Source organism: Myzus persicae, unplaced genomic scaffold, assembly GCF_001856785.1.
Source record: "Myzus persicae strain clone G006 unplaced genomic scaffold, MPER_G0061.0, whole genome shotgun sequence".
NCBI lineage: Eukaryota > Metazoa > Arthropoda > Insecta > Hemiptera > Aphididae > Myzus > Myzus persicae.
In genome coordinates, this window is record NW_019102247.1 from 251,115 (window position 1) to 276,633 (window position 25,519).

At 27.3% G+C, this 25,519-nt stretch overlaps 1 protein-coding gene across 1 annotated transcript; it reads left to right on the top strand.

Moving 5' to 3' along the window:
* Window positions 1–22,263: 22,263 nt before the first annotated feature.
* LOC111031650 lies at window positions 22,264–25,082 on the top strand. Its single transcript, XM_022311683.1, has 4 exons — window positions 22,264–22,509; window positions 22,624–22,779; window positions 24,495–24,662; window positions 24,818–25,082. Exons 1-4 carry the CDS (start codon window positions 22,426–22,428, stop codon window positions 25,004–25,006), a joined length of 597 nt encoding a protein of 198 aa, XP_022167375.1. The 5' UTR covers window positions 22,264–22,425; the 3' UTR covers window positions 25,007–25,082.
* The last annotated feature ends 437 nt before the right edge of the window (window positions 25,083–25,519 follow it).

Consider the following 25,519-nt stretch of genomic DNA (forward strand, 5'->3'; position numbering starts at 1 on the left):
CATATTTCTTTCTCAAAAATTACAATAATCAAATTTTAAAATGTAAACGGCTAGCACCGGTTATCGGCCAACATGTTTTTGTCCACTGACAAACATACGGACTGGTAAAAAAAACAGACATCATATCGAGCTCATATCAGACACAACTGTAATATATATTTTGTTTATTATTTGATTATACCTTTTCTATTTAAATATGTAAATATTGTCATCAAAATGCTGTTTAAAAATAATTTGTTTTGATAAACCATCATATTGTATATTTTCCTACTCTAAATGCAGTAAACAACAAAATATTTGAAAAATATTCATGTAAATAAAAAAACCTATGAATATTATGTAAAAATATGCAAACAAAATTTTAGATTTAGATTTGTATAATAGGTGTAAAACAAAATATGTGTACTTTGTAGTTGATCTAGCAATGTCTCGGTCCATTCAGTATTATACCATGCAAATACATGAACTTCCGAGCCCTGATGACAATAATGATATTGTAAACAAGAGCAATATTATACATGTACCTACATCATACTATAATTTACGCCCCATTATTATTATAATGATACTGTCGACGGTGATGATAATAATGTTAATAATAATAATACAATATTATAATATTTAGTAATGATAATGATGACTATAATATTTTCCATCCACGATAATGATTTTATGTCTTAAAATGTTTAGTTTAAGTAGATAATTATTAATATCCTGTAATGGTTAAAATTGTTATCAGTGACTATTTTTTATTTATAACAATAGTTACCAATTGCCTATAACTGTCTCTCTTGATTCTAACACTTATATAGATACCATATTTACCGAAGTTCAGGTTCAATAGTTATCAATATTATATTTATTTCATCAAAGATTAAAGGGAATAGAGATTCTTTAAAAGTTCCTAATCATTTTTTCAACTTGTTAATTTACAAGTTGTAAATAACCGGTACATTTAAATTTCCTATAATATAATATACCTATGAACATTGCATTGAATAATCACAATTTGTTTATTATAATGTTTATGCACCAACTATCTTTGTCCTATGCCTTTACATATGCCTGCGGTGTTATTAGACCATTAGTAAATATATTAAAAGTAACAGTTGTTATCTGGCGTTAATTATTTTGAAATATTTCATATTGATAAGAGTAATTTCAGTGCATTCTAAGATTTTTGAATTTATTTCCATTACTTACAATGTTAGATACCATATTTTTTTTGTAGAAAAGTTTATAATTTGTTCTGTATTATTTTGCCTTGATTACCTGTATTGTTTAAAGTACAAGTTTTTGCATTATTTAAAATACCAATTTCCCCAGCTAAGAATACCCCTGATGTTTCAAACTTCAAAGCGTGTTATACAACTTCGTATATATTTCCATAGTTGTCTTTATGAATACCAAGTTTGCTAATGTCTTAGTCTGCATTATATTGGTATTAGGTGTATAATGCCAAATATTTCGTGTTTTTGTACCTATAGCTGTGGTGTTGTCTTCTTCAAATTCGTCAATGATTAATTGATTAATTTATTAATAGTTAATTAATTAAAACGGTTCAACAATAATTCAAGATATCTTTTTTAAGGAAGTCATATTTGCAGTAAAAAAATTATAAGATTAACAATAAAATCATTTGGGTGTATTTTGAATTATTTTTTAACTCACTTAATTATTAATAAAGCTTTATAATATAACGTTTTGCTTATGCAATTACAAAAAAAATAATAAAAAATAATACACTAGTTTTTTACTTTTAAGTATACATTAATTGAATTCTAGGTGAAGTTTTGGCTTTTTAATTTATTTTTAATTAATGCCATCTATAAATTATAAATATTGGGTTAATATACAACCACTATATTTGTTCTAAGTTATAACTTACAAGTTACAACTGGTGTACAAGATTAGTTAAGTTAAGTATATCACCGAAATCGTAAGCTTTCATTTTCACAATCTTAAAATTTGTTGGTAACACATAGGATAAGTTAAACAAAATCGTCAATTTTTGGGTGTATGTGACATATTTTAAGATATACAAACGAGGTTAATAACATAATTTTTCTACTTTTTACCTCGAATACAGAAAATACAGGCCTTCTTTTTATTGGGCTCATTTTTTTTATGAATTAAAAGATTCCTTACTTTGAAACATTGTGTAGTGTAAATATTGTTCATATAGAAGCTACAATGTCACGTCACTCGACATTTTATAATTAACAAGAATTAACAATTATCTCAAACTTCTCTCTCTATCAGAAATGTAAATTCACAAGAATTAAAATAATAACATTATATTTTGTATATTATAAATACTCAAGTGCGTTGACAAACCTATTTTATGTGCACCTACTATGATTGTGACCAATTACGTTGTGCCTGAGGGGAAGTCAACCAAAAATGCGTCCTGTCGGAAACAATAACCTTTAAAATCTTCTAAGTAACCCCAAAAACAACACTAACGCAGTGCACTAATACACTAAACAAGCACTGTCACTGGTCGGCTAGGCAAATTCTCTGCGGATCGTTTGTGCTGGAAATCCCCTCAACATTTTCCACTCCATGCCTAATATGTATTTAATTCGACGTTGTTGGACAATATCTATGCACTGTGGTGTTCCCCAGACGGAAGTTACAAATTCGCTGTCTGTTAGATGTTTATTTATATATTTTCAAACATAGTAGCTATAGGGTTGCAATGACGTAGCCAATACGAAATACTCCGAGGAAAGGTTTCTATCATCAGTACGTAATAAAAGCGCGCCATGACGGCAATAAAGTCTCCGAAAACATTACAGTTTACGAATGCAGTACTTATAATACAAATATAAAACGCAGGTATGTAATTAATATCAGGGACCGGAACTTGATACACTTGAATATCTGTTCGACTTATAATAAATGGAATAAATCTCATTCGATACGATTTTTTTTTGATGTCTGGATTTGAAACTGAAAAGTTTAAAGTGCATACTTTGCCAATTTTTTTTATTTTTTTCATAAAAAAGGACATTTTTAAGATTTTTTGGTATTCACAACTAAAAAAAAAATATATTTTCAATAAATTATTTACACGAAAAATCATTATAAATAAATATAACTAACGTTTTATAAAACGAGGCAAATGGCAGTCATCATGGTTGGTGATTTATTCTGTATACATAATCATATTTGCCTTATTTTGAGAGTCAATTTTGAGATTTTTAGGAGCCCAGTCGCTTCCTGGACAGGTTTAAACCTGTTGCCAACAAAATATTTTATACAGATTTTCTAGAATTTGGCACATTATTTATGAAATCCAACATTATGTCAGTGCTGGAGCCGAGTTTGAAACCTCTTCTAGAGTAATAGAAAATCTAAAAATTAATTTTAATAATGTGAAATTTTTTTGTAATCTAACAATGCGCTGATTAAGAGTTAAGACCACGTTTTAAAAGCTTGAAAATTGTATATTCTTATTTATCAAGTTAAAGTTATTATATAATTCAAACGTATCATCAATTCTGAACAAACATTAATGATTAATCGTAAACAGATAGTGATCATAGTGAAAAATATTTTATGTCCTATAATAAATTAGGATAAATAATAAATATCTTACTCAGGATAATGGTTTATATTATTTAACTTTTTATTAGAATAAAATTGTCACTATTTAAAAAAAAAACACGTCATTTTAAAACTAATACATTAATCGCTAGGTACACTTGGAAACTAAAATTAGTACCTAACCCAATTAAGTTATTACTCTACTACACATTATTCGATTTATGAGTTGAAAGTATTAAGTAGTAACATATACGTAGGTAAGTTTCGCCTACAAATTCTAACTTTATTGACTATCAATTAGGAATTTTTAACTAGGTATTAAAAAATAATGTTCAGCTAAAGTAATAATAAAGAGAAGATTGAATCGTTTTCTAAAATTATATTAGATACCTACTGTACCATCTGTGCCTGTTATTCACTAAATCAGTTTCATGGTAGGGTGGTAAAATATATACGTTTATAAAAAGCTTTTATTGAAAGTGAGGATTATATTATTATGGTTTTCTCAGGACATTATTAAATTACATAATTTTGTTTATCAAACACAAACATTTGCATTATTGAAACGAGCACAATATATTTGTATACATATATAATGAAGATGCGCATATTCTATTCTTTAGGATCAAATATTAAAGTCGCGCGTGGTGTATAAAAAAAACCGCCACGTGGTTTTTTTTAAATATTTTTTATTCATAAATATTAGTTGAATTGTTTTTTTTTTTTTAAACCAAAACTGCAATGATTATTATTACGACGAATTTAATCTTATCGTCGGCCGTTTAATTTTCATGGTGCGCAAATATATATCAGTCACGTAGAAAATCGATTTCCCGTCTTTATATTATATTGACGCGTCTTTATTGAAATATAAATTTTCAAGCACGTATTACAAATAAAAATGTATATCGTCTATAAATGATTACTCGCGAAAGGATAAAAAAAACACTCTTAAAACCCATTATCTCCGATACGGCATTAATGTATATTATACTGCCGTATCTCCAATATACAGAGTAATATGAATGAAAACTAGATGCATTTATTTTGAAATTCAATTTTTGTACTTAAAAAAAATGTTTTACTTAGTTTCACCAGCTGATGTATAAAACACTGCAGTATTAAAATATTTATTGTTTGTACTTAAAAATATTTGAATGATAACTTACCTTTATACTTATTTAATTTAAGTGTCAGAAGCAAAATTCTGTAGTCTAAATATAGTATTTTAAATTCAAATATTCTGCCAATTATGACTTCAACCGGTCAGACACAATTATTCAAGAACAAAAATCATGTTATGCACAACCAAAGAGATAACAATAGCAATTATACGCCCCCGTATGTTTTTAACATCTACTTATTCTACTATTTTCAATTCATTCGTTTCAGACTTATTATTATCTCACTTATTTACTTATATCGTTAGCCCGATAATAATTTCTCTCCTATCAGCAAAATCTAAACGATCTCATTGCCAAATGCACTATCCCTCCTAAATTATTAATCCATAATTCTATTTATCCATAGTTTCAATATCTTTATATAATAACTAAATGTTGTTTTAATTTAAATGCATTATCTTAATTATATAATTGTACTTAATATTAAATTGTAACTATTAACTAATTTTATGTGTCACTGTTAGTATAATATCATATAATATTGTAATCGTCAGGCCAGTAACCTAACCAAAACCTGATAACATACCAATAATAATAATAATAATAATAATAATAATAATAATAATAACAATCTTAAGACCAGTTCAAGACTTCAAGTTATTAAATACCTACATAAAAACGTGGCTTTTGTTTATTTTTCAGAACCACAATATTTAATTTAGAAAAGTGTGTCCACTTAAATGGATCCCTCTGTATATGAATTAAATTCCTCGACATTATTCTTCTGCAAACATTTGTCGATAGAACCATAACCGTTTTGTTTTATCGCTCAAGTTAATCGGATATCACTGAGTTATTTAATTGCGAGACGACAAGACCCGTTCATGGGTTGAAATATCGTTCGAAACACATTAATACGGAAATCGACATTTAAATAACATTATCATTTGAATATATTTAGTTGATGATGCGCATAATCTATAAATGTCTGCAGGCACCTATAACGTGTGACTGAATTCGATAATATAATACATGTGTTAATGCAAGTTTAATATATATTAAAAACAGTTCTGCACAGGTATTCAAATATTGTATTTTCAGAAAATACGTTCGAATTAGCATTTTGATCCATGCAGCTAATAGTTTTTATTTTAGGTTTTATAATGATATGTATAATGTCATGTATATTTTTTAGAAAATAACTTTTCGGCAATGAAAACTTGTAAAAAATGTCATTGTGTCGCATATTAATCGATTGGAAATCAAATTCAACCGGGGCAACGTTATAATAAAACAAAAACTAAAAAGGTCATGTCCGTTAAAGTTATGGTAAAATTAAATACGAAAATAATAAGTCATTATAATATTGGCTATTCAACGGAAAAATAAAGTTTTATACCGAAGTTCGAGTGTTTTTTGCACATTTATATAAGTATAAATCTTCATGAGTATGTATTATACCAATTGTATACCGATCGCGTTTTTTAATTTAACCACGCATTTTAGTTCTTGTATAGGCATTAGCTAGGCATTTATTTGATTTAACTTTTTTTTATTTACTATAATTATTACGTTTGCAATTCCGGGCATACAAATGCATGAAAAAAGTTCTAAAACCATACGTATTACATAATATATTGGGTAAAAGGGTTTTTCAATGGAAACAAAGTACACCCATACAATTTATCAAAAAAGGGCTTTGTTTGTTGTTCAAATAATTAAATTAATAACTATGTTTTTTTATACACATATCAACAATATGATACGTGTATTTAAATTATGTTGTTTTAACTATATTATATACAGTGCTTGTGGTTTTTCTCATATGTAATAACTCATAATGCTGCAATATGTAGGAAATGTAAATTTAAAAAAAAACCTCAGGAAAAATTATTTAAATATTGTTTAAGTTGGATACTTAGTGGAGCATTTACTTTGTACTCGGACGTCCAGATAGGTCTAAAAAGGTGTTTTTAGAGATTTTATTCTGTAAAGGATGTTGGTTTAGATTTAGAAAAATTATTTCAAAAGCCTAAGCAATATTCGCACTTGCAGGATTAAACACGTATTATTATTATTACTATTACATGCACTGACAGTGAGGGTCTCCTACAACTAGTCGCGGTCTACTGGTTGGTTTTTAATTCAAGAAAAGTCGATAGTAATAAAATTGTATCAATTCAGTCTTAGTCGGCAGTATTCTAGATTTGTATACCTATAAAAAAATATTGATGAAAAATAAAATTAGTTTCGACGAGAAATTGTTATTCTGGCCGTCTTATTATGTCTCAACTTTGTGATACCGAGATATCTTCCAAATATTATTTATAACTCGATTTTCATAATACAATATTATAATATACATAAATATGATAATATTATGTACCGATAAACTTTTTAAAAATGTATCATACTTAAAGTATTACAAACAATTCACTACTAAATTTTAAAAATAAATCTATGTTGAACACGGGAAACTTCAAATTTCAAGAGTGGCTAATACTAGAGAGCTTTTATTAAGGCTCTCTAGCTAATACCACGGACTAAGATATATCATATTATTATTAATATATATATATATAATTATATATATAATAATCATATTTTAATATATTATACCTTAGTCCGTGGCCAATAGTATAGTAAAAAGGTTGATGATCCCAACATATATGGACAGAACATAGAGTTAATAATACTGTCATATATTACTTCAAGTCACAATAATAGACTTCATTTTAAATTGTATTTATGGTGATTACATTTATTTCAACAGCAATACAAAAATTGCATATACAATTAATCTTAAGTTTAAATATGCAATATTTAATACAATATGTATAAAACAAAAAAGTGTTGTTTAATTGTTATCCATTCAAATATGCCCGTTGACTGTTTAAATAATATTGTTCAACAATCATGATTTTGAGAACGAATTAGATTTCGTTTGAAATGTATATTTTAATAATAAATTCAATTAGCATAAAATATAAAATGAATGCTTTAAAGTACCAGACAAATAAATTACTCGGACAATCGCTTCAATTAAAAGGTTTGTTTCCGGAAATGTAGGTCAGAATTTAATTACCCGAATCGAGATAACATTTTTACCTGCAAAGTAACAAACAAAAAAATAAAATTATAAATAACGACGTAGGATTTACAGACCTAAATTATTTAAATAACGCAGTGGTTATTAATATATAGTTGTATTGTACTTTGTTATCGTTTAGATTTTTTTTTGGATGAACGAAAGACTTGATGCTTATTGTTGAAAAACTCTACGACTACATATTAAAAATAAAAAGATTTTCGTCCGATATTATATTTCAAGCAATAATAATATTATTTAAGAAATTCTTTTCTCTCTTAAAAATATTTCACAACACTGGTTCGAGGCTATACATTTGAACTCAATCCTCGTAGTATATCCAATAATGCACAATTTTTATATATCGCATTTTAGTCGTGAAATTATAACTGTAGGCTGTGAACGAGTAACGGAGCAAATATACATGTTTTTCGCTTTGGTCACAACGATTATCGAGAAAAAATTTTATGAAGTTTAAAAGGTAATAGTCGATAAAATTGCATATAATGGTGTCTAAAACGCTAAAAGTATAAACACTTACATAATTTTACCAGACACCTTTTTAAATCTTCCAATTTGTCTAAATATATAAAATATACACTAGTATTTAAAAATGTGTACAGTCTACATTTAACGGGGTTTAAGAAGGGGTAAATCCATGGGCATTATATCCGTCGAGCACAGCGCTTTGTAGGATTGTGTCCACATGAAAGTAATGAATAATTGCAACTGTTCACTCACCGGAAAAATACGAGTAAGTTAAACTAAACACGAGTTTATTATGTTTCAACAAATTGGAAGATTTAAAAAGCTGTCATGTGAAATTATGCGATTACTAAACATAAAAAACCATAGCACGCTACTCGATATTTTTGTTAATTAGTAACCATGACAACGGAAACCTTACGAAAAATCAGTCAGAAACATTTGATCGTGTATCAAACCCAAACCCAAAAATATAATATTTATGTTAATAAACTCGTGTTTAGTATAATTTACTCGTATTTGTCCGGGGAACCGTTGTAAATATAAATTACTTGTGGGCATTTTTTTTTTTTTGTGAATTATTAACGACTAGCTGACCTTAAACGACGTTGTGCGTGACAAATAAAATGACCGTGGACTTTCCCCTTCTTAAACTCTGTTAAATATAAACTGCACAGATTTTTAATACAGTTATTTGAGTTGTTTGGACCAAGTATAAAATACAGCTTTAAAATTATTATATTCAATCATCATAACAACTGTTTAATTTTCTGTAGCCGACGGCAATAAAATAAAGTTTTAATATAGATTTTCATGAGTCAACTATAATTCATTATTTATGTGTTGGAAAGTAAAATGTAAGTAATAAAAAGTAACCTATGACACTACGGATCTTGCTGAATCTATTGACGAACATATTTTGAAAATCGGTCGAAAACTAGATTAGCATGAGGGTCATCTGTCTTATGCCTTAGATTGTATGTATTTATTTATGAAAGCTGATCCTGCACGGCGTTTCCCGTGACAAATGATATAATGCCAGTTGATTTACTCTTAAACTCCGTTAAATGTAAGCTAAACATTTTGAACACGGTAATTTGGGTGGCTTTTTGTCATTTATTAAAGACAGCCATGCAGGTCTAAATTTTAATAAGTGTTTTATTTGCTATAGGTGACAAATGACAATCTATGTAAACCAAAAAATATTCTTTTTTTTTTTGTGAACCTCCAAATTCTTGTGTGAGACCCTCTTTAAATTAAAAATTTAAAAATAAAGGTTAAAATAGGTAAAAAAAATAATTAGGGATAAAACGGTATTTGTGTAACAACAAATTATATATCTTTTTGTTACCTACAGCAAAGAATCGGAAGTATTTTTTTGTCGAGTTTACATTCTAACATATTTCTAGTCTCTAAAAATACCTGTCGTGCCAGTTTTATATATCCACCGAGCGTAGTGTGCATTCTGTGACGTTTTAGGTATTCGGTTCGATTTAACGGAACATACAATATTAATATCAAATGACAGTTATAAAAACTGTCCCTATGCGAGTGATCAATTTAAAAAAAAACAAAAATATTTGAACTATAAAAATATAAGTTCTAAAAACTAAATTGGATACTATTTGAACAATGCCATAGTATAAAATCAGTCAAAAGAAGAGTCTGGTAATATTGAGTTAAAATGACTACACATTGATTGTATCGATGTATACAGTCGTTTTATGTATTTATTAAAATACTAGCTGGTCCCATGCACTTCGTTGTCCGTTAAAAATACCACTCTATAGGAGACTTGCTTGTGAGCAGTATATTATCAGGTAGGCAATCCACCTGAGGTGGATTGCTGACCCCACTAGGTGCATACTCTGTAGTCTATAATTCTATAAGAATAATATATTTCGTTTTTCTTTTGATTTTGATTGTGGACACCCCGACTCTTGGGGTACAACGTGCAATATAGTACGACTCAGTCACGTTGGTAGGCAATGTGAAAAAATTCGATTTGATGCATGCTTGAACCTGATCTGCCCAATTAACTGATGGCAACCAAAAAATAAAAAAATTACTAATTTCTACTAAAAATTAAGAATTTGCACTGAAAATTAGTTATTAATTAAAATAAGCGTGACAACTGTGTACCTACACATCCTGTACGGCACTGCCGCCGGCGGGTGTCCAGCTACCTGTGACCTGATCTTTTTGTCTGTCATATTATGTGTTTTTCTTGCTCTTGTATATCTTTGACATGTAGCATTGCGAATTCTACGACATAAGTTTGTTTAAAATATTAAGAGTAATTTCTTTGGACATGATGATCAAACACTATGGAAAAAGTCACAGTACAATTTTTCATTAATTTTCTGATTGAATCGATTGTGAAATGTGCACTCAGAAATAAAAAATTAACTATTTTATATCTGATCTATATCGGGTCTGCCTTAAACGATAAGCAATAAGCCTGATGCCTTTACCTAGGGAAATAAAAATTCTTTTTTTATATAAATAGATAGATATACATGGATTGTAGATTTTTTCATCTACAATTCATACTTACATGCTGATCAAAAACATAATTAGGGGACACAGTGCCGTACAATATAATTGTACCTGCCGGCTGCCGTACCTTAAAATCAAAATTTTGAAAAATCCTTCCTTAGTGCTCTGTGAAATTATAATACTAATTTATCTTTAAAATTTTAGTCATTAACTCTAATTGGTTTGGCTCCGCATTCATTGTGAATCAGGAAGACACTTTCTTATACATATATTATAGATCGCGAAAAACTCAAATAAGTAAACTCAACCCCAGTTAACGATAATACATAATCATTAAAATAGGTACCTACACCTCGACCGAACGTACTGCGGATGATGATAAACTCGGCGGTGAACACGGAGACCGTGATATTTTATTTCAGTCACATTCCTACCACGTAGACATAGGTCTATACAACAAAAAAACAAGTTGCTCTTACCGGTATGTAACAAAATTGTCTGAACTCTATTTTACTATAAACGTAAGAAGCTTACTTCTTTTTTAAGCAGCCAGAAGGTATACCCAGGTATTTCTCTGTGTAGAATCCATCATATACTTATTAATAAATGTATACTATGCTATATTATGCCAAGTGCAAACATTGTAAAAAAAGGAGATAATCAATGTCTGATAACAATGAGACATTAATTCATTAAGATAACAATAATCTGTGCATTGTGCATGTTATCTAAAGTGCATGCTATCTTTTCACATTATTATTGTTATCATTATTGTCAAATAACTTCTTCTCTCTCGTTATTAATGTGTAGGTATAGATGCACTAAAATGTATCGTTGTATGCTATCTTTTCCTCATAGTGTTTTGGCTCCGGACCTCTTTTTCTGCTATTTTTTGTATAGGTCTATCGTGGTAGAACATAAAAATATTTAATAATAAATTTTTTTAAGTTTAATAAGTTTAACTGAATAAAATTAATTTGATTTAAATAGTGAAAGTCCTAATCTACAACACAGGTAGAATGTAGACGAGTGAATAAATACTAAACTGAATACTATAATTATCATAAGAAGACATGGAGTAAATTGTACTGGATAGTAGTCGTATTTAAAGCGAAAATGTGGATTTATTTTATTTTATATCGATAACAAAATAAAACTAGATGTATCATAACCATAAAGTATAAACTGGACCACAAAAATAATTTTATTTTTTTTTAGTACAATTATTTCTATTAAAATTGAAATTAGTATAAAATCAACATTTGTATAACATATATAATAATACAATTATCAAAATAGCATAAAAAAGTTTAAGAAAATGCACTAATTTTTTTTTTGTTTTTGACATCATTGTAATATAATATGAAATAAATTCGTATCTATTACTTAGATTATATTGGAGTAACCTTAATAATTGAGAATATGTGACGGGTACAACCCCGAGTTCAGACCATAACACTCGAAATCGTTTCGGACATGCGAGGTTTTGGTCCTAACCTTGCGTGTGTATAATATGTTTAATATTGAATCGAAACAAGGAGACAATTTCAAGCTTCCCTCGTCTCAATGTGTGACAGTTATATAAGCTCGGACTTCGCAAGTGCCGTGCGCGTTTGACGGAGGTCAAGTTTTTGATAGGAAATGACTTTTCAAATAAATTTGTATGTGATAACGTTCACAAAATACTGATCATTTTCTGTAACCATGTACCTATTATACAAAGTATCCCTTCAATAATTCTCCCGTTGCTAAGTCAGCTGTCTTCTTGTGAAAAGAAAAATGTATTTAGAATTTAATAATTCGCTTGATTATATTTTTGATTTTGATTGGATGGCAGTTTCATTACATGCTGCCAGTAGTCACGACACAACGATATAATTTAATGTGATATGATTTGATTGAAGAATACTGATACGTGGAATAAAATTCTCCGATGTTGCTATTTGCCAAAACCATAACTACATAGTTTGTGCTCAATTTTGGTAAACCTCTATGATTAAACGATGATTTTTAGTTAATGAGGATAATACATGTTATACCAACAATAAACATATACATAGACAACAGGTGGCCAGCGATAAATTCGATGAAATATGAATAATTATTGAAAATTATGAAATCATAATATAATATACAAAACTATACACTGAATTTATCGATACTTGTATGGAACAGTTTTATATTACAATACTTGAAAAATACTTAACAAGAAATTAATAAACAATTAAGTAAAACAAAATTAATCATGAGCAATGGTTTAATTTTAATCATGAATTACCTATGATTAGTTTTGCTTACTATTTTTTTCCAAAGTTAATTTTAACTATTTTATCATCAATAATACATATTATTTTTAATATTAGTATTGAAATATTTAAGAAATGTTATAAATTTAAATAAATATATTTCAATTTATAACTATTATAAATATATTTAAATCATATTATATTAATAATTTGAGTATTTTTTTCAGTAGATTGATAAACCTCAAACATACTAATAAATAATAATAGCAGTTATTAAATTTTTCATTTATGTAGGCTGTACCAATTTTTTATTTGAACTAATTAAATGTTTCAAAATATTTTTTTTTTCCTATTTATCTTTCAATATTTCATTAAGTGGAGTTAGGTCCATAAAACTATGCTTATAACCTTCTTAGTAACTAGGTAAACCTAGGGTGCTCTTTAAATTGAAAAAACCCCCATTCAAATCTGTTCTGTAGTTTCTAAAATTATTCTTTAGTATAAAACTCTTTTAACTTATAAATATATAAATAATATATTATAATAATGTTTACATATGAAATCCATTTTTTATATATTATATATGTTACAGTTAAAGTGTTGAATCAGTTCGTTTATGAAATAACTAAAACTTGTAGGTAATGTATATAATTTATACTTTAACTAGTTATTTTATACATTCCCTGGTATCACTTCGTTAATGTGTCAAATTGTAAATAACAAAATATAATAAATATAGCTCTAACATTTTCATCAATTTAATATAACAAAATCAGATAAGATTGACCTAACCTTTTATTTTTTATTTATTCGATACCTACCTACACATTATAATTACAAGAGTGTTATTACAACTATACTCTCGATCGCAGTTCACAGTTAACAGTATGTTCAGAAAATGTGTTAGCTGTAGAAGTTCCAAATAAAAGTATTACATTAAGATCTGCGGCAAATACGCAGTCACTGGGAACTAGTCAGGGTTTTTTTAAGTGAACTTGTACCAAAACATGTGGCACGAAGCGATATGTTTGTAGAAAAAAAAAGTATTGTGCAACTCTAAATGCCATAATAGCCTTACATGAACAAATATAAATAAGTAATATAACTATAATTAATCCAGTAAAATTAAATATTTTAATATATAGGTACTTTAAATTTTAATGTATTTTATACTTTAACAGATATCAAACTGAAATTGTATATAATAACTAGATATTCTATGAAATAACTAGTGAAAGTACAATTTTCATGTATTGTTTCATACTCTAACTAACATTCGTAGGTAATTCATGAACTACCTAGTTATTTCATAAAATAACGGAATTCAACACTTTAACTGTAACATATACATTTAAAGGAAGCTAGATGCCTATTATTAAATAAATAAAACATTATGAATATTAGAATATTATTACAGATTTTTAAAATTCAATCTCAATATTCCTATAGGTATCTACATAATTTATTATAAGATTATACAATATGCAATGACTGAATTGTTGTACTCGTTACAAAATTTTTGAGAGGTTATTGTTGTCTAACACTTGATCTCTATTCCCTTTTGACACAAGTTCAACTAATTATTTTTAAAAATAATATTGAGTTTAAAAATGAATAATAAGATAAATCATTTAGAGTAAGGTATCATTTTTATCCACCTACCTATCTATAATGTAGTTATAGTTTCACACTATTGTCAGCTATAATAAATGCATAATTAATTAATTTTTTATCAAGGGTAACATATAATATGTTATATAAAGGACAATGTTTATGGCTGAGACTTAAAGGTGTCAAAAAATACTTGATTGATTTTGGTGTTTCAAGGAAGGTTTAGATAATAGATTGAACCAGTTATTTCAAGGTGGCTTACTCGCTAAGAATAATATTAAAATCATATCCACATATTCGTTCATTTCTGCTTGCAATTGGTTGAATGGAAGGAAAACATATAATTGTGAAATCAATACACTTAACTCCGCACGGAAACAAAAACTAGAAGAAAAAATGGTTTGGTTCAATTTTTTCCCCAGTGAAGAGCAATGTTGTATTAACTTAAATATTTTCAGTTAATTTTAAAATAATAACTATGAAAATCCACGCTAAAAATTACTGTGAATCTAAATCTGATTTTATGATTTACAACGGAACATTCTACAAAATTTATAATTAATTAATTAAAGTTATACAAGACATATTTATAAAAAAAAATCAATTTAATTTAAGAGGTCATACCAAAAATAAAACAATTATAATTCTCGATAAAAAGTATAGGTATATGTTTTTTTATTATTAGCTTCTTCAATTGCAATGATAGCCCGACAATTATTATTGTAGCATATTATATTACACGATAGATATATGTTACATGTGCAAAATAAAAATTTTCCCTACAAGCACTTCGCTTTGGAAATAGGTCATTAACACTCTAGATAATAATATACTGTGCTAATAGTTAATAGATACCAAATATGTAGATTAAAGGTATACAATATATAAAAGGAAATTTTGTACCCATATTATAATATAATTTGTTCAACCATAAAAATGTTTGACCTATTGAATTTTCAAAAAATGTAAATTTGAAACGTCCGTTTTAATTAGGAGTATTACCTATATAGGTTGGTTAAAAAAATTATTCAAGCGCGATAATTGGTCTGCAATGTGTGAATATGTGTGACAATCAATCACAAGCTATATTATTTTACTACACGATATCGATTATTGTGCCGAATGATATATAATAATACAGACACCATGGATTAATTAACAAATTAAATAATTATTTACTTACTGCAGGCACTATTTACAATATGGTATGCCTCCGGTGTTAATTAATTTAGAGTTTGAGTCGATATAAGTGATGACCCTTAAAATGTATAATTTAAAACAAAATGTTTTGTCCAAACACATTTAGTAATAAATTTATAGTTAATAGTGTAGTGGATGTGATCAATAATGACAGTAAATTCTGATTAGATTACTAACATTGAAATGAAATTTGATACTTGAAGTTTAAACTGAACCGTATCACACCAATAATTTATTGTTTTATAGTTTTATAGACAATGTAAGGGTTTTTAAAAATCGTAAAAGATTTTAAGTACTTAATATTTTCGAAATGAAAAATTAGTAGATCAATTAGCTTTTTATGTGTGCCTGGATGATCTTGCAAATAAATTCTTAGCAGCGACAGACGGAATCATGATTTATATTATTTCATATACGATAAAACTGATAAAGTGAACATTAAACCATAAACCTAAAGCTCGTTTAAAAACAGTATAAAAGATCCCCGTGAATAAACACAAAGTTTATGTATGATAAAATGGCAAGGCAAAGATTTAATTCAGCCGGTGAATGTTTTCAAACGTTCTGGCTAGCTATATTCGAATGTTGATTCAAGCTCGAAACTTTATGTCTTCGCCAAACAAGGTTTAATAATGTACACACACACACACACACACATACACACAACTAATACTCAACACAATGCAATGTAATAAGTAATAACCTCTTATGGTTTAGAAAACGACTGGAGATTTAATGGAACTTAAATGTAAATAATGATAATTAATTTCCCGGACGTAAAAATGGTTTAAAAGCACTTATAGAACAACGTGAACTTTATAATTATCCATGTGTATGAGAAATTTGTTTATACTGTGTTTCGAAAATAAAACTATAACATTTTAAACGATTTTTTTAGTACGTGTGACGATCAAGTCAAAGTTTTAACGATGTTTTTTTTTATAACTTCGCGAGATATTTATTTTTAACAATAATTTGTGTCATTTATGGCCAATTAACTTACAACTCGTGCAGAGGTTTTGAAATTGTATTTCATTATTCGTTTATATTTGACGGAAACTCGTTAGATCAATACTGTGATAAGACTTCCTTTTTTTATTGACGAAAAATACTGTAAATAGTAAATTGTCACCCAATTTCAATAAATTCAATGTGCATGAAAATAATAAATACCAAATTTATACAATTTTGAAATGAAGCTATACATTACAAGTTAGCCCAAAACCAAACAAAATGTTCAAATTTCACTACTTATCACTACTTAGTACTTATGCTACACAGTGTACATGTACCACATGTGGCCCTCGTTGTAACTTTATGTGGACTGCGAGTAAAATAAAATTTATAGTGTGTATAAAAATCACAATCTAATATAGTAAGGACTGGATATGAACGACAAATTATAACTAACGTTGTTCGTTTGTAGATACCTTGTTAAATAATTAAGCTTAACAGTTATGAACTAAAATAAACAAAATTTGATATGACTATACATTTTTGTTTAAAATAAAATAAGGTTTATGCTCTAGTATCATTAAGTAAATTATAATTAAACTGTAACATGTATATCTTAAACGCCAATAACCCTGGCAGTTGAAGCGTATTTCTAAATTAAAAAAAAATAAGGTTTATTCAAATTGTGGCCCGTGAAAAATTGTATGTTCATTTTTTGTACCCTTGACATCAAAAAGGTTGTCGACCCCTACTATACATAATTTATGTGTAACTAACATATTACATGTATTTTAATTTTCAGAAGTCAATAACCAATCACCTACTAAAAGTTACATGTATGGGAAATATAAAATGACTTTTGTTTATTTAAAAAAATAATAATATGTAATAAGTTAATGTATAATGATTGTGGCTTGGTGAGGCGAGGTCGTACGCTCAATCTGCGGAAATGCACCGAGTATACGATACGGCCGGCGTTGCTAGCTCCTGGATGGGTGACCACCCGGGTTTTTATCTTTGCCACACTTACCCAAACACTAGTTCCAACCCAAATTATCAAACATGAGATACAGCTATGTTAGATGTTATAAGTGTCTAATAATATTTTGTTATCCATCTAAAAGTATGTTTTGAGAATTCTGGAATATAAAAATTATTTAAAAAACTTTTACTTGTATTATTTTATTTGACATAGGTATAATATTAATAAAAATTCATATTGTTCAATACCGTCGATTTGTTTTTAGTTTTAATTTCATCTAATCTACCGATTATTTCTTATTTTTATAATTTGAGGTCTAATATATATGTTAATTTAACAAGAAAAAAAACAATTTAAATGTTAATATTTAGAATAGGCTGAATGCAATTAGTTTAAATGTTTTGTTCTTAATTTAAACATTTTTTAACTGTATATTTATGGAAAACAAATCGATGCTCAACAATTATAATAATCTCATAATATGTACTGAACCAAAACAATATTATGTTCAATTAGAGAAAAATAAATTATATTTAATCCATTTGTATCATTATTTATTTATTGATTCTTTCATTACACATACTATAGTCAGAATAAAGTATTTTTGCATACTTTCATACTAAGTCTTTAGTCATTAAGACAGTAAATCATATAAACTGATCCAATATCAATAATAAAATCAGAATAAAAATCAGATAGAAATTAATAAACGTGAAAATGAGCGATGCTCTCAGATCTCTCTTTATTCTTTTTCATTTTTTATTTTTTATATACTCAACAGATCTTCAATTTTGTCAATTTTACAAGGCTTACTGTATTTTTGAAGGCGCAAACCGTATTCGTAGTGGTTCTGAAACACGAGAGCTGGAACAAATTTTAATGTGGCTAATTAAAAAACAACTCAACTCCAAGCAATACAAACATAACATATTAGTATTGTTGAAACTCGCTAATGCATTGTGCGTGCATAATATATTATTATTATTTTATTACTGTTATTATTAAATTTTATGACAAAGTACCGTGGTACTAGTAACAGTGGCTCATGGGTGCTATTTTGGTAGAAAAAAATAAGCTTAAATGATTTTTAAAAAAAATCACCAAACAAAAAATGTAATTATGTAAATCAACAATTACTGTTAATCGTCATAGCAATAATATTGTGATTTGTGGTTCCCTAATACATCAATAATATTATCCGACATCGAACATTGAATACAATGATATTTATTGCGATATTGAATTTTGCCTAAGGATACAACTTTCTATCGAATCTTAAAAATTTGTTTAAGGTTTATGAACATATTTTCGTTATGGGTTTTATACTATTGTTATTTTATACTTTCCGCATACAAATTGTGTTCGTCATCATTTTCATGTACGTCAGTTTCAATGAATTTTTTATTTACATACCTGATTAATTTTAATAATGTATTCTTTAATTTACGCACCAACAAGCGTAATATTATAATAGCGAATTGTGACCTCGATAATATACGCACTAAATATACTTTATTATGTTATACATGAATGTCGAAAAAAATTTCCATCAATTTCTGGAAAATTACTTCTGTAAACATTTACACGCACGTCGTCATAATATTATGCCGTATAATAATAATAACAATAGTGATTGCTATTATTTCATAAAACGGGCAGCATTCGATTATAATGAACCTATTTATACAGCCTGTGAAACGGTAGATAGCTCAACACTATCGAGCTCATTACACAAATTATTTTCCATCGGCTACCGGCCACCGGCAATCGCAAAGTTGCTGATTCGAATTACCAGATTCCCAAATGAATCGACGTAACTAACACTTAATACTTTGTTAAGAGAGCCGACTCACAGATGATTGTACGAACGTCTGGAAATCTGATAAAAGATTGGCTGACGAGCTCCCGGTTATTTGAGATGCTATTCGTACTAGAGTGCCGGTAGGGGGTTGTGAGTATGGGTACTAACTTTTACTTTTTGTGAGTTTATCGGATCCGATAATAATAATATTATTTGGCTGGCATGGCATGATTGGCACATTTATATTGATATTCAATGAGATGTACGGATGTGAGATAATTTGATTTTAAATATATGGTTTTTTTATCTTGATATAAAGTAGTAGTTTGAAGTAATAAGGTGTGGTGACTGGTGAGCGATATTCAATTGATCTGGGTGTGTGTAATTTATTCAACCTAACCATGGATCCTTCGCTTTTGATACTTTTGTTTTTTTTAAGCATTGTGATTTATGATGTTTACTCTAGGTTCCAGGCTTACATAATCTAGTTTTGTGTATGTTGGACCTGTTAACTCTAGTGTGCCTAATAAAAAGTCATGATAAGTATGACTTTAGAACATCTAGAATTACGTGCATAAAACAACGAATTTACTCATGGTTATTTTCACTAATAGTTTAAAAAAAGAATCAAATCAAATATAAAGTATAGAATATAGTGTGTTTAAAGATTTTGAATGCAACTTACATAATTTTATTGTGTTACTTATTCTTATTATTCTATGTTATTTTATTGAAATTAATTTGTATTTTTTTAATCAGTTTGCCAATCTCTTTGCCAAAAAAGAATTATTTTTGTTGATAATGTTGACATCAAGAAATGTGTAAATGTTGTTCCATTTTTTTAGTGAAGTATGTCAGTGATTATGTTTATGATTTATTATCACAAAGTCTAGTATAAGAACAATTTGTATATTTTCCTTTACTATTATTATTTTTATTTACTTTTATTTAATTATGTAATTTAATTTAATCGTATTTGTTCACTGCAACTGAATACACCACACAAGCTTAGCTTAAAAGTGTAGGTAATTTTTATCATTTTCTTTAATACTTTTTTATCATTTTTTGTTAGTCAAATAATACATTTTCTTTTAAAAAAATTTTCAAAATTAAGTTCATTTGTGAACATTGACAAAATCATTTTCCTATAATTTATTAGTAATAATTTATTACAATTTAACAATATGTGTTCGCAACTATAACATACTGTAGCTGTAGGTAGGTACTAGGTAGGAAATTATGTATTCTTAATTTTATTTGAAATTTATGATGAAACTTTTATTGGATATATTTACGACGTACCTATAACGCTTGTCATAAGCAGGTTACATAATAAACCTACCTACATCTACTCACATTTGAGAATATCATAAAAAAAAAAATTTACGCGCTCTGAAACATTAAAAAAATAATGTAATATTACTATATACATATATAAGTTTATATATATATATATATATAAACTTACATTATTCGGGTACTATGTGAAATAAATCACATTATACATAGAGAACATATAGGGGGTGCAAGACTTGATGAGTTTCGAAAATGTTCACTGATATTATGTTGATGACTTTTTTTTTCATACTTAAATATGTTACATTCAATAAAGTCATAAATTTATAAATATATCGAACTTAAACAAATAGAATTTAAAATAAAAATCACTTTAAAAATATAAGTATTTTTCTAGGTTTCTAGTTTTAATTTTAGATTGTGGGAGGAGAGAAGAATGTATTACCTGTCGTCATGATATTGAGCATAACAAAGATTCAATCTTCAATTTCCAGTATCTAACCATACATTAAACCTAACCATACGAATAGGTGATGGTGAAACAGCCATTAAGGACAAGTTATTTTAATTATATAGATTAAATCAAAATTCTCACCTTATTATTTGACTCTATCACTCGTACAGGTCAAATAACAACAACATTTCAATATATTAACGCATCAATAATAATAATTTGTAAATTATATTTATTTTTACATGTTGACACTTTCAAAAATAATATTAAATCTAAGCTAACCTTTAATTAACGCTGAAATACAAAATGGATTTTTCAAAAAATAGTTTTGCATTAAAATTCCAGATTTTCCTTAATTTAATTTTTGTTTTTACCAATTATTTTAAAAAAAGGACTACGAAACATAGTTTCTACTGCAATTTCGTGTAAATAGACAATAGTTCTTTTCCTCTGCAAGGAAAATTGAAGAATCGTGGATTTGTTTTTGGGTAAAGTGCAGTAGAAAAATATCTAGGATCATTTTACATTTTGTTTGGAATTAAACTAATTTAGAGCTATTTATTGATCTTTGATATAAATATATGTTTATATATATGCTTTTTAATCTACGTTTCTATGGCTATAACAAAGCGTTAAGCAGAAAATCGGTCGGAAAAAAACTGTATTCCGCCCAAAAACATATTATCTAAATAAAAATAAAAATATTACAACACGCCATATCAATGTCAAATCAATACATTCATCACTCTACATAGAATCTAATAAATAAAAATAAAAATAAATATTAATTTAAAGGAAGGATGATGATTGAAAACAATTTTGCTGTATTATATTTAAAGTTGATTAATTTTTTTTATTGATAGTCGGTGTTCGAGTTAATAACTTAATGACCAAATAATTATACAGATATCAACGCAAAATCATACTGTAATATTTTATATTGTTAATACAGTTTTATGTTAACCAGTCTGTCAGTTGGGACTATTACTCGTGCTAAATAGCCTAAATGAATATTGTTCTTAAATGTAAAAATAGCATATTATTATACTTAGTTATTTGATTTTATTTTATTTTCATTTACAATCAATCTCAATATTTCTTGTTCATCTAAGAGTATAAATGCTAAATAAAAATGATTCTAATAACATTTTATATTTTTATTTGTTTTATTTTTGTTTTAAAAGCGCAATCCATATTTAGGCCTAATTTACCCTTGGTAAGTTAAACAACTCTTACATTTTATTTTTAAATGGTCATAATATTTAGTGTTCAAAATTATTGTTAGTTTATATTACGTTTTGATTATAATATATACATTTTCTAAATATAGGGAAAATATCGATTGGTAACCAATGCAATTCGCCAATGTGATAACACCCAACATCTACCGTTTCAAGTGAATTTATATTTGAATAAGAAGTCATCCAATGTTACAGAATTTAGGGGTAATTTTTCATTAGGAATACCTATGGATGATTCATTAATAGTAAGTGAATTTTGAAAAATATGATGTTATGGTTTAGGAAGTAGTTATATAGTAATGTATACGATAAATTATATTAAAAACTGCTATTTTGTTTTTACTTAAATTTGGGTTTGATTTGAATATTTACGTGGTATATATTAATGTAATATTTAAATCATACTGATGAATATCAGAAGAAACAATTTAATTTTCATAACCCTTTTAGTATGAATCTTTATATTTATTGTCTACTCCCCTATTTCTACTGCAATAAACAAAATAATTACCATGTGATAGTTATTATAACTTCACATAACATCTTACATTTTGTAGTTCGTTCTTAGAAATTTAAAATATGAAGCATTTTAATTAGTTCTTTATTCGACCTCACGCCATCGAATCTCTTTGGGCCCAAAACAACACATAGTAATAAGCAAACCTACGAACCCTCGTACATGTTTAGCGTAGTCACCGGATCTGTTCGACGTACATACAGTAAAAACAAAACAGTTAATTGTACTATGAAAATAGTGGGATTGACTGTATTTCATAATTAAGGATAGCTATAAGGTTAGTCAGATTTACTAAAATATTATAGTAAAGTTATTATAGCTATTCGAACTGAAATATGCAGTTGTTATATTGTTGTCGTTCTATCAAAGTATTTGGTATACATGGGACAATTCTTAAATCAAATAACTAAAAATGATAAATGATAAATGGGCAACAATAAATCTTTAGGGTTTATTTTATTTAATATAGATTTGAGTACTTAATTGACAGAATTTTTTTTAATTTCATGAAAATGTACATGTCAACTTCCATTATCGTATCACAGAATTTTGATTATGAATAATGCGATATTTTACATTCATTTTAATTTTAAACGTTTTAATTTTTTTTAAGTAAAGTTCGAGTACTATAAAATTATTGAAATTTTCGGTTCGTGTTCGATTTGACTTTAAAAATCAGGGTTCTCGACATCACTAGTTAGATGATGTAGGTTTTCTCTGTTTTATATTCAAGTAATATCAGGCTCTTCTGTCACTTAATTATTCAAATATTCAACTATAGCTTGCATTTTGTTAGTTAAGATTAACTTAACTAGATGAAGACAAAAGTTGATCTAATCGAGGAGTATGTTCTGTTTGAACAAACCGGACGACAGTCGGTCACTAGTCAGCACCGTAGTTTCTCTGATACGAGGCACTTTACTACTAAAATATATTATAAAAGCTTGAAAAAATATAAAGACAAACTCGACTTTCGTGGTACTAGAAATGTTAAGTACTATATTGTAAATGAAATTTTAAGAATGTATTTTTCTTCTAAAATTTAAATATTTTCTTATAGTGGGAGAGAAAGTTAAGCTTTTTACGTGAATATTATAAATATTTTAAAATAGGTATGTATCGTACCTAAGATGTATTGTTAAATAATCAACAAAATATAATTGAAATACCTTGCAATTGATTAATTGTTTCATTATTAAATAAAAAGCTCAGTTAGGTCTAAGATATAATGAGTATTTTCAATATTTATTAATTAATTTCAACCAAAAGCACAAATGTTTAGGTAAATAATAAGTCAAAATATATAAAAACCACGAATATATATATCTTTTAAATTATTCAATACCTAGGTAATTACATTTGATTATTATGATTTAATTATTTTCAATTAAACCTTATAAATGTTTCACTATTCTTTATGTTTTTATATTGTTGTGTACCTAGTTGGACGGAAATGTTGAATCTTGGAGTTTAACTGGAGGTTGGAAACCAAATTCTATTGTTTACGTAACCACTAACGACTGTACTAAAACAAAATTCATCGCGGGAAATGTTTGGAAATCATTTCTAAAAGCTTTTAATGTTCCAACTGAAAACTGTCCAATACCACCGGTAATGTATAATATTTACAAATATGGTAAATTCAAATATTATGAAATTATACGGTTAAAAACATCTTAATGTATTGAAATATAAAATTGTATAAATTATCTGTTTGATCGAGAAAAGAAATGATCATCCGTAATATTGTTATTGAATATTTACAGGGTACTTATAGTACATCAACGGGATATGACACATCACTTCTTGAGGACAACAACGCCCCAAAAGTGTACTTTTATGGAAAATATAAATATGTGGGCAAGATGAAAACTAAAGATAATAAGCTATTAGGTTGCATCGCTTATGAGGTAGAATTGTTAAGACCATGGGAGGTAGATTTCTCTAAGAATTGATACTTAATAGGACATAGATAATAAGTACCTAAAAGTAACTGCGGTGTAATGAAATATTTTAATTTTGAAATATAATGGTTGTTTAATTTAAAATATTTTACATTGTAAGTATATTCGTATTATAATTTATAACATTGTATTCATAACACAAATTATTTAGAAATACTTAAAAGTTCGTTTTAAAAATAAACCAAAAAAAAACAAAAATAGATAAAATTATCTTATTCAATATTGAGAATCGATATTTACTGACACTCATTTCAAACAACAAAATTATGATGGACTTGCTACACGAAAAATGTTGATAATGTTCCCTAATATACATATCTTGCATATTTTTTTTGATCTTCACCCCATTTTTTAATCCATTGTGTACCTACCTACTTCAAATTGTAAGTACTTTCAATTTAGGCTCGACCATTGTCTTGTCTGTTTAATGTATTTTTTTAAAACATTTTTGTCTTGATTAGAATTGATCAAACTCGAATTTATTAAGACATTGTATTATTTCGA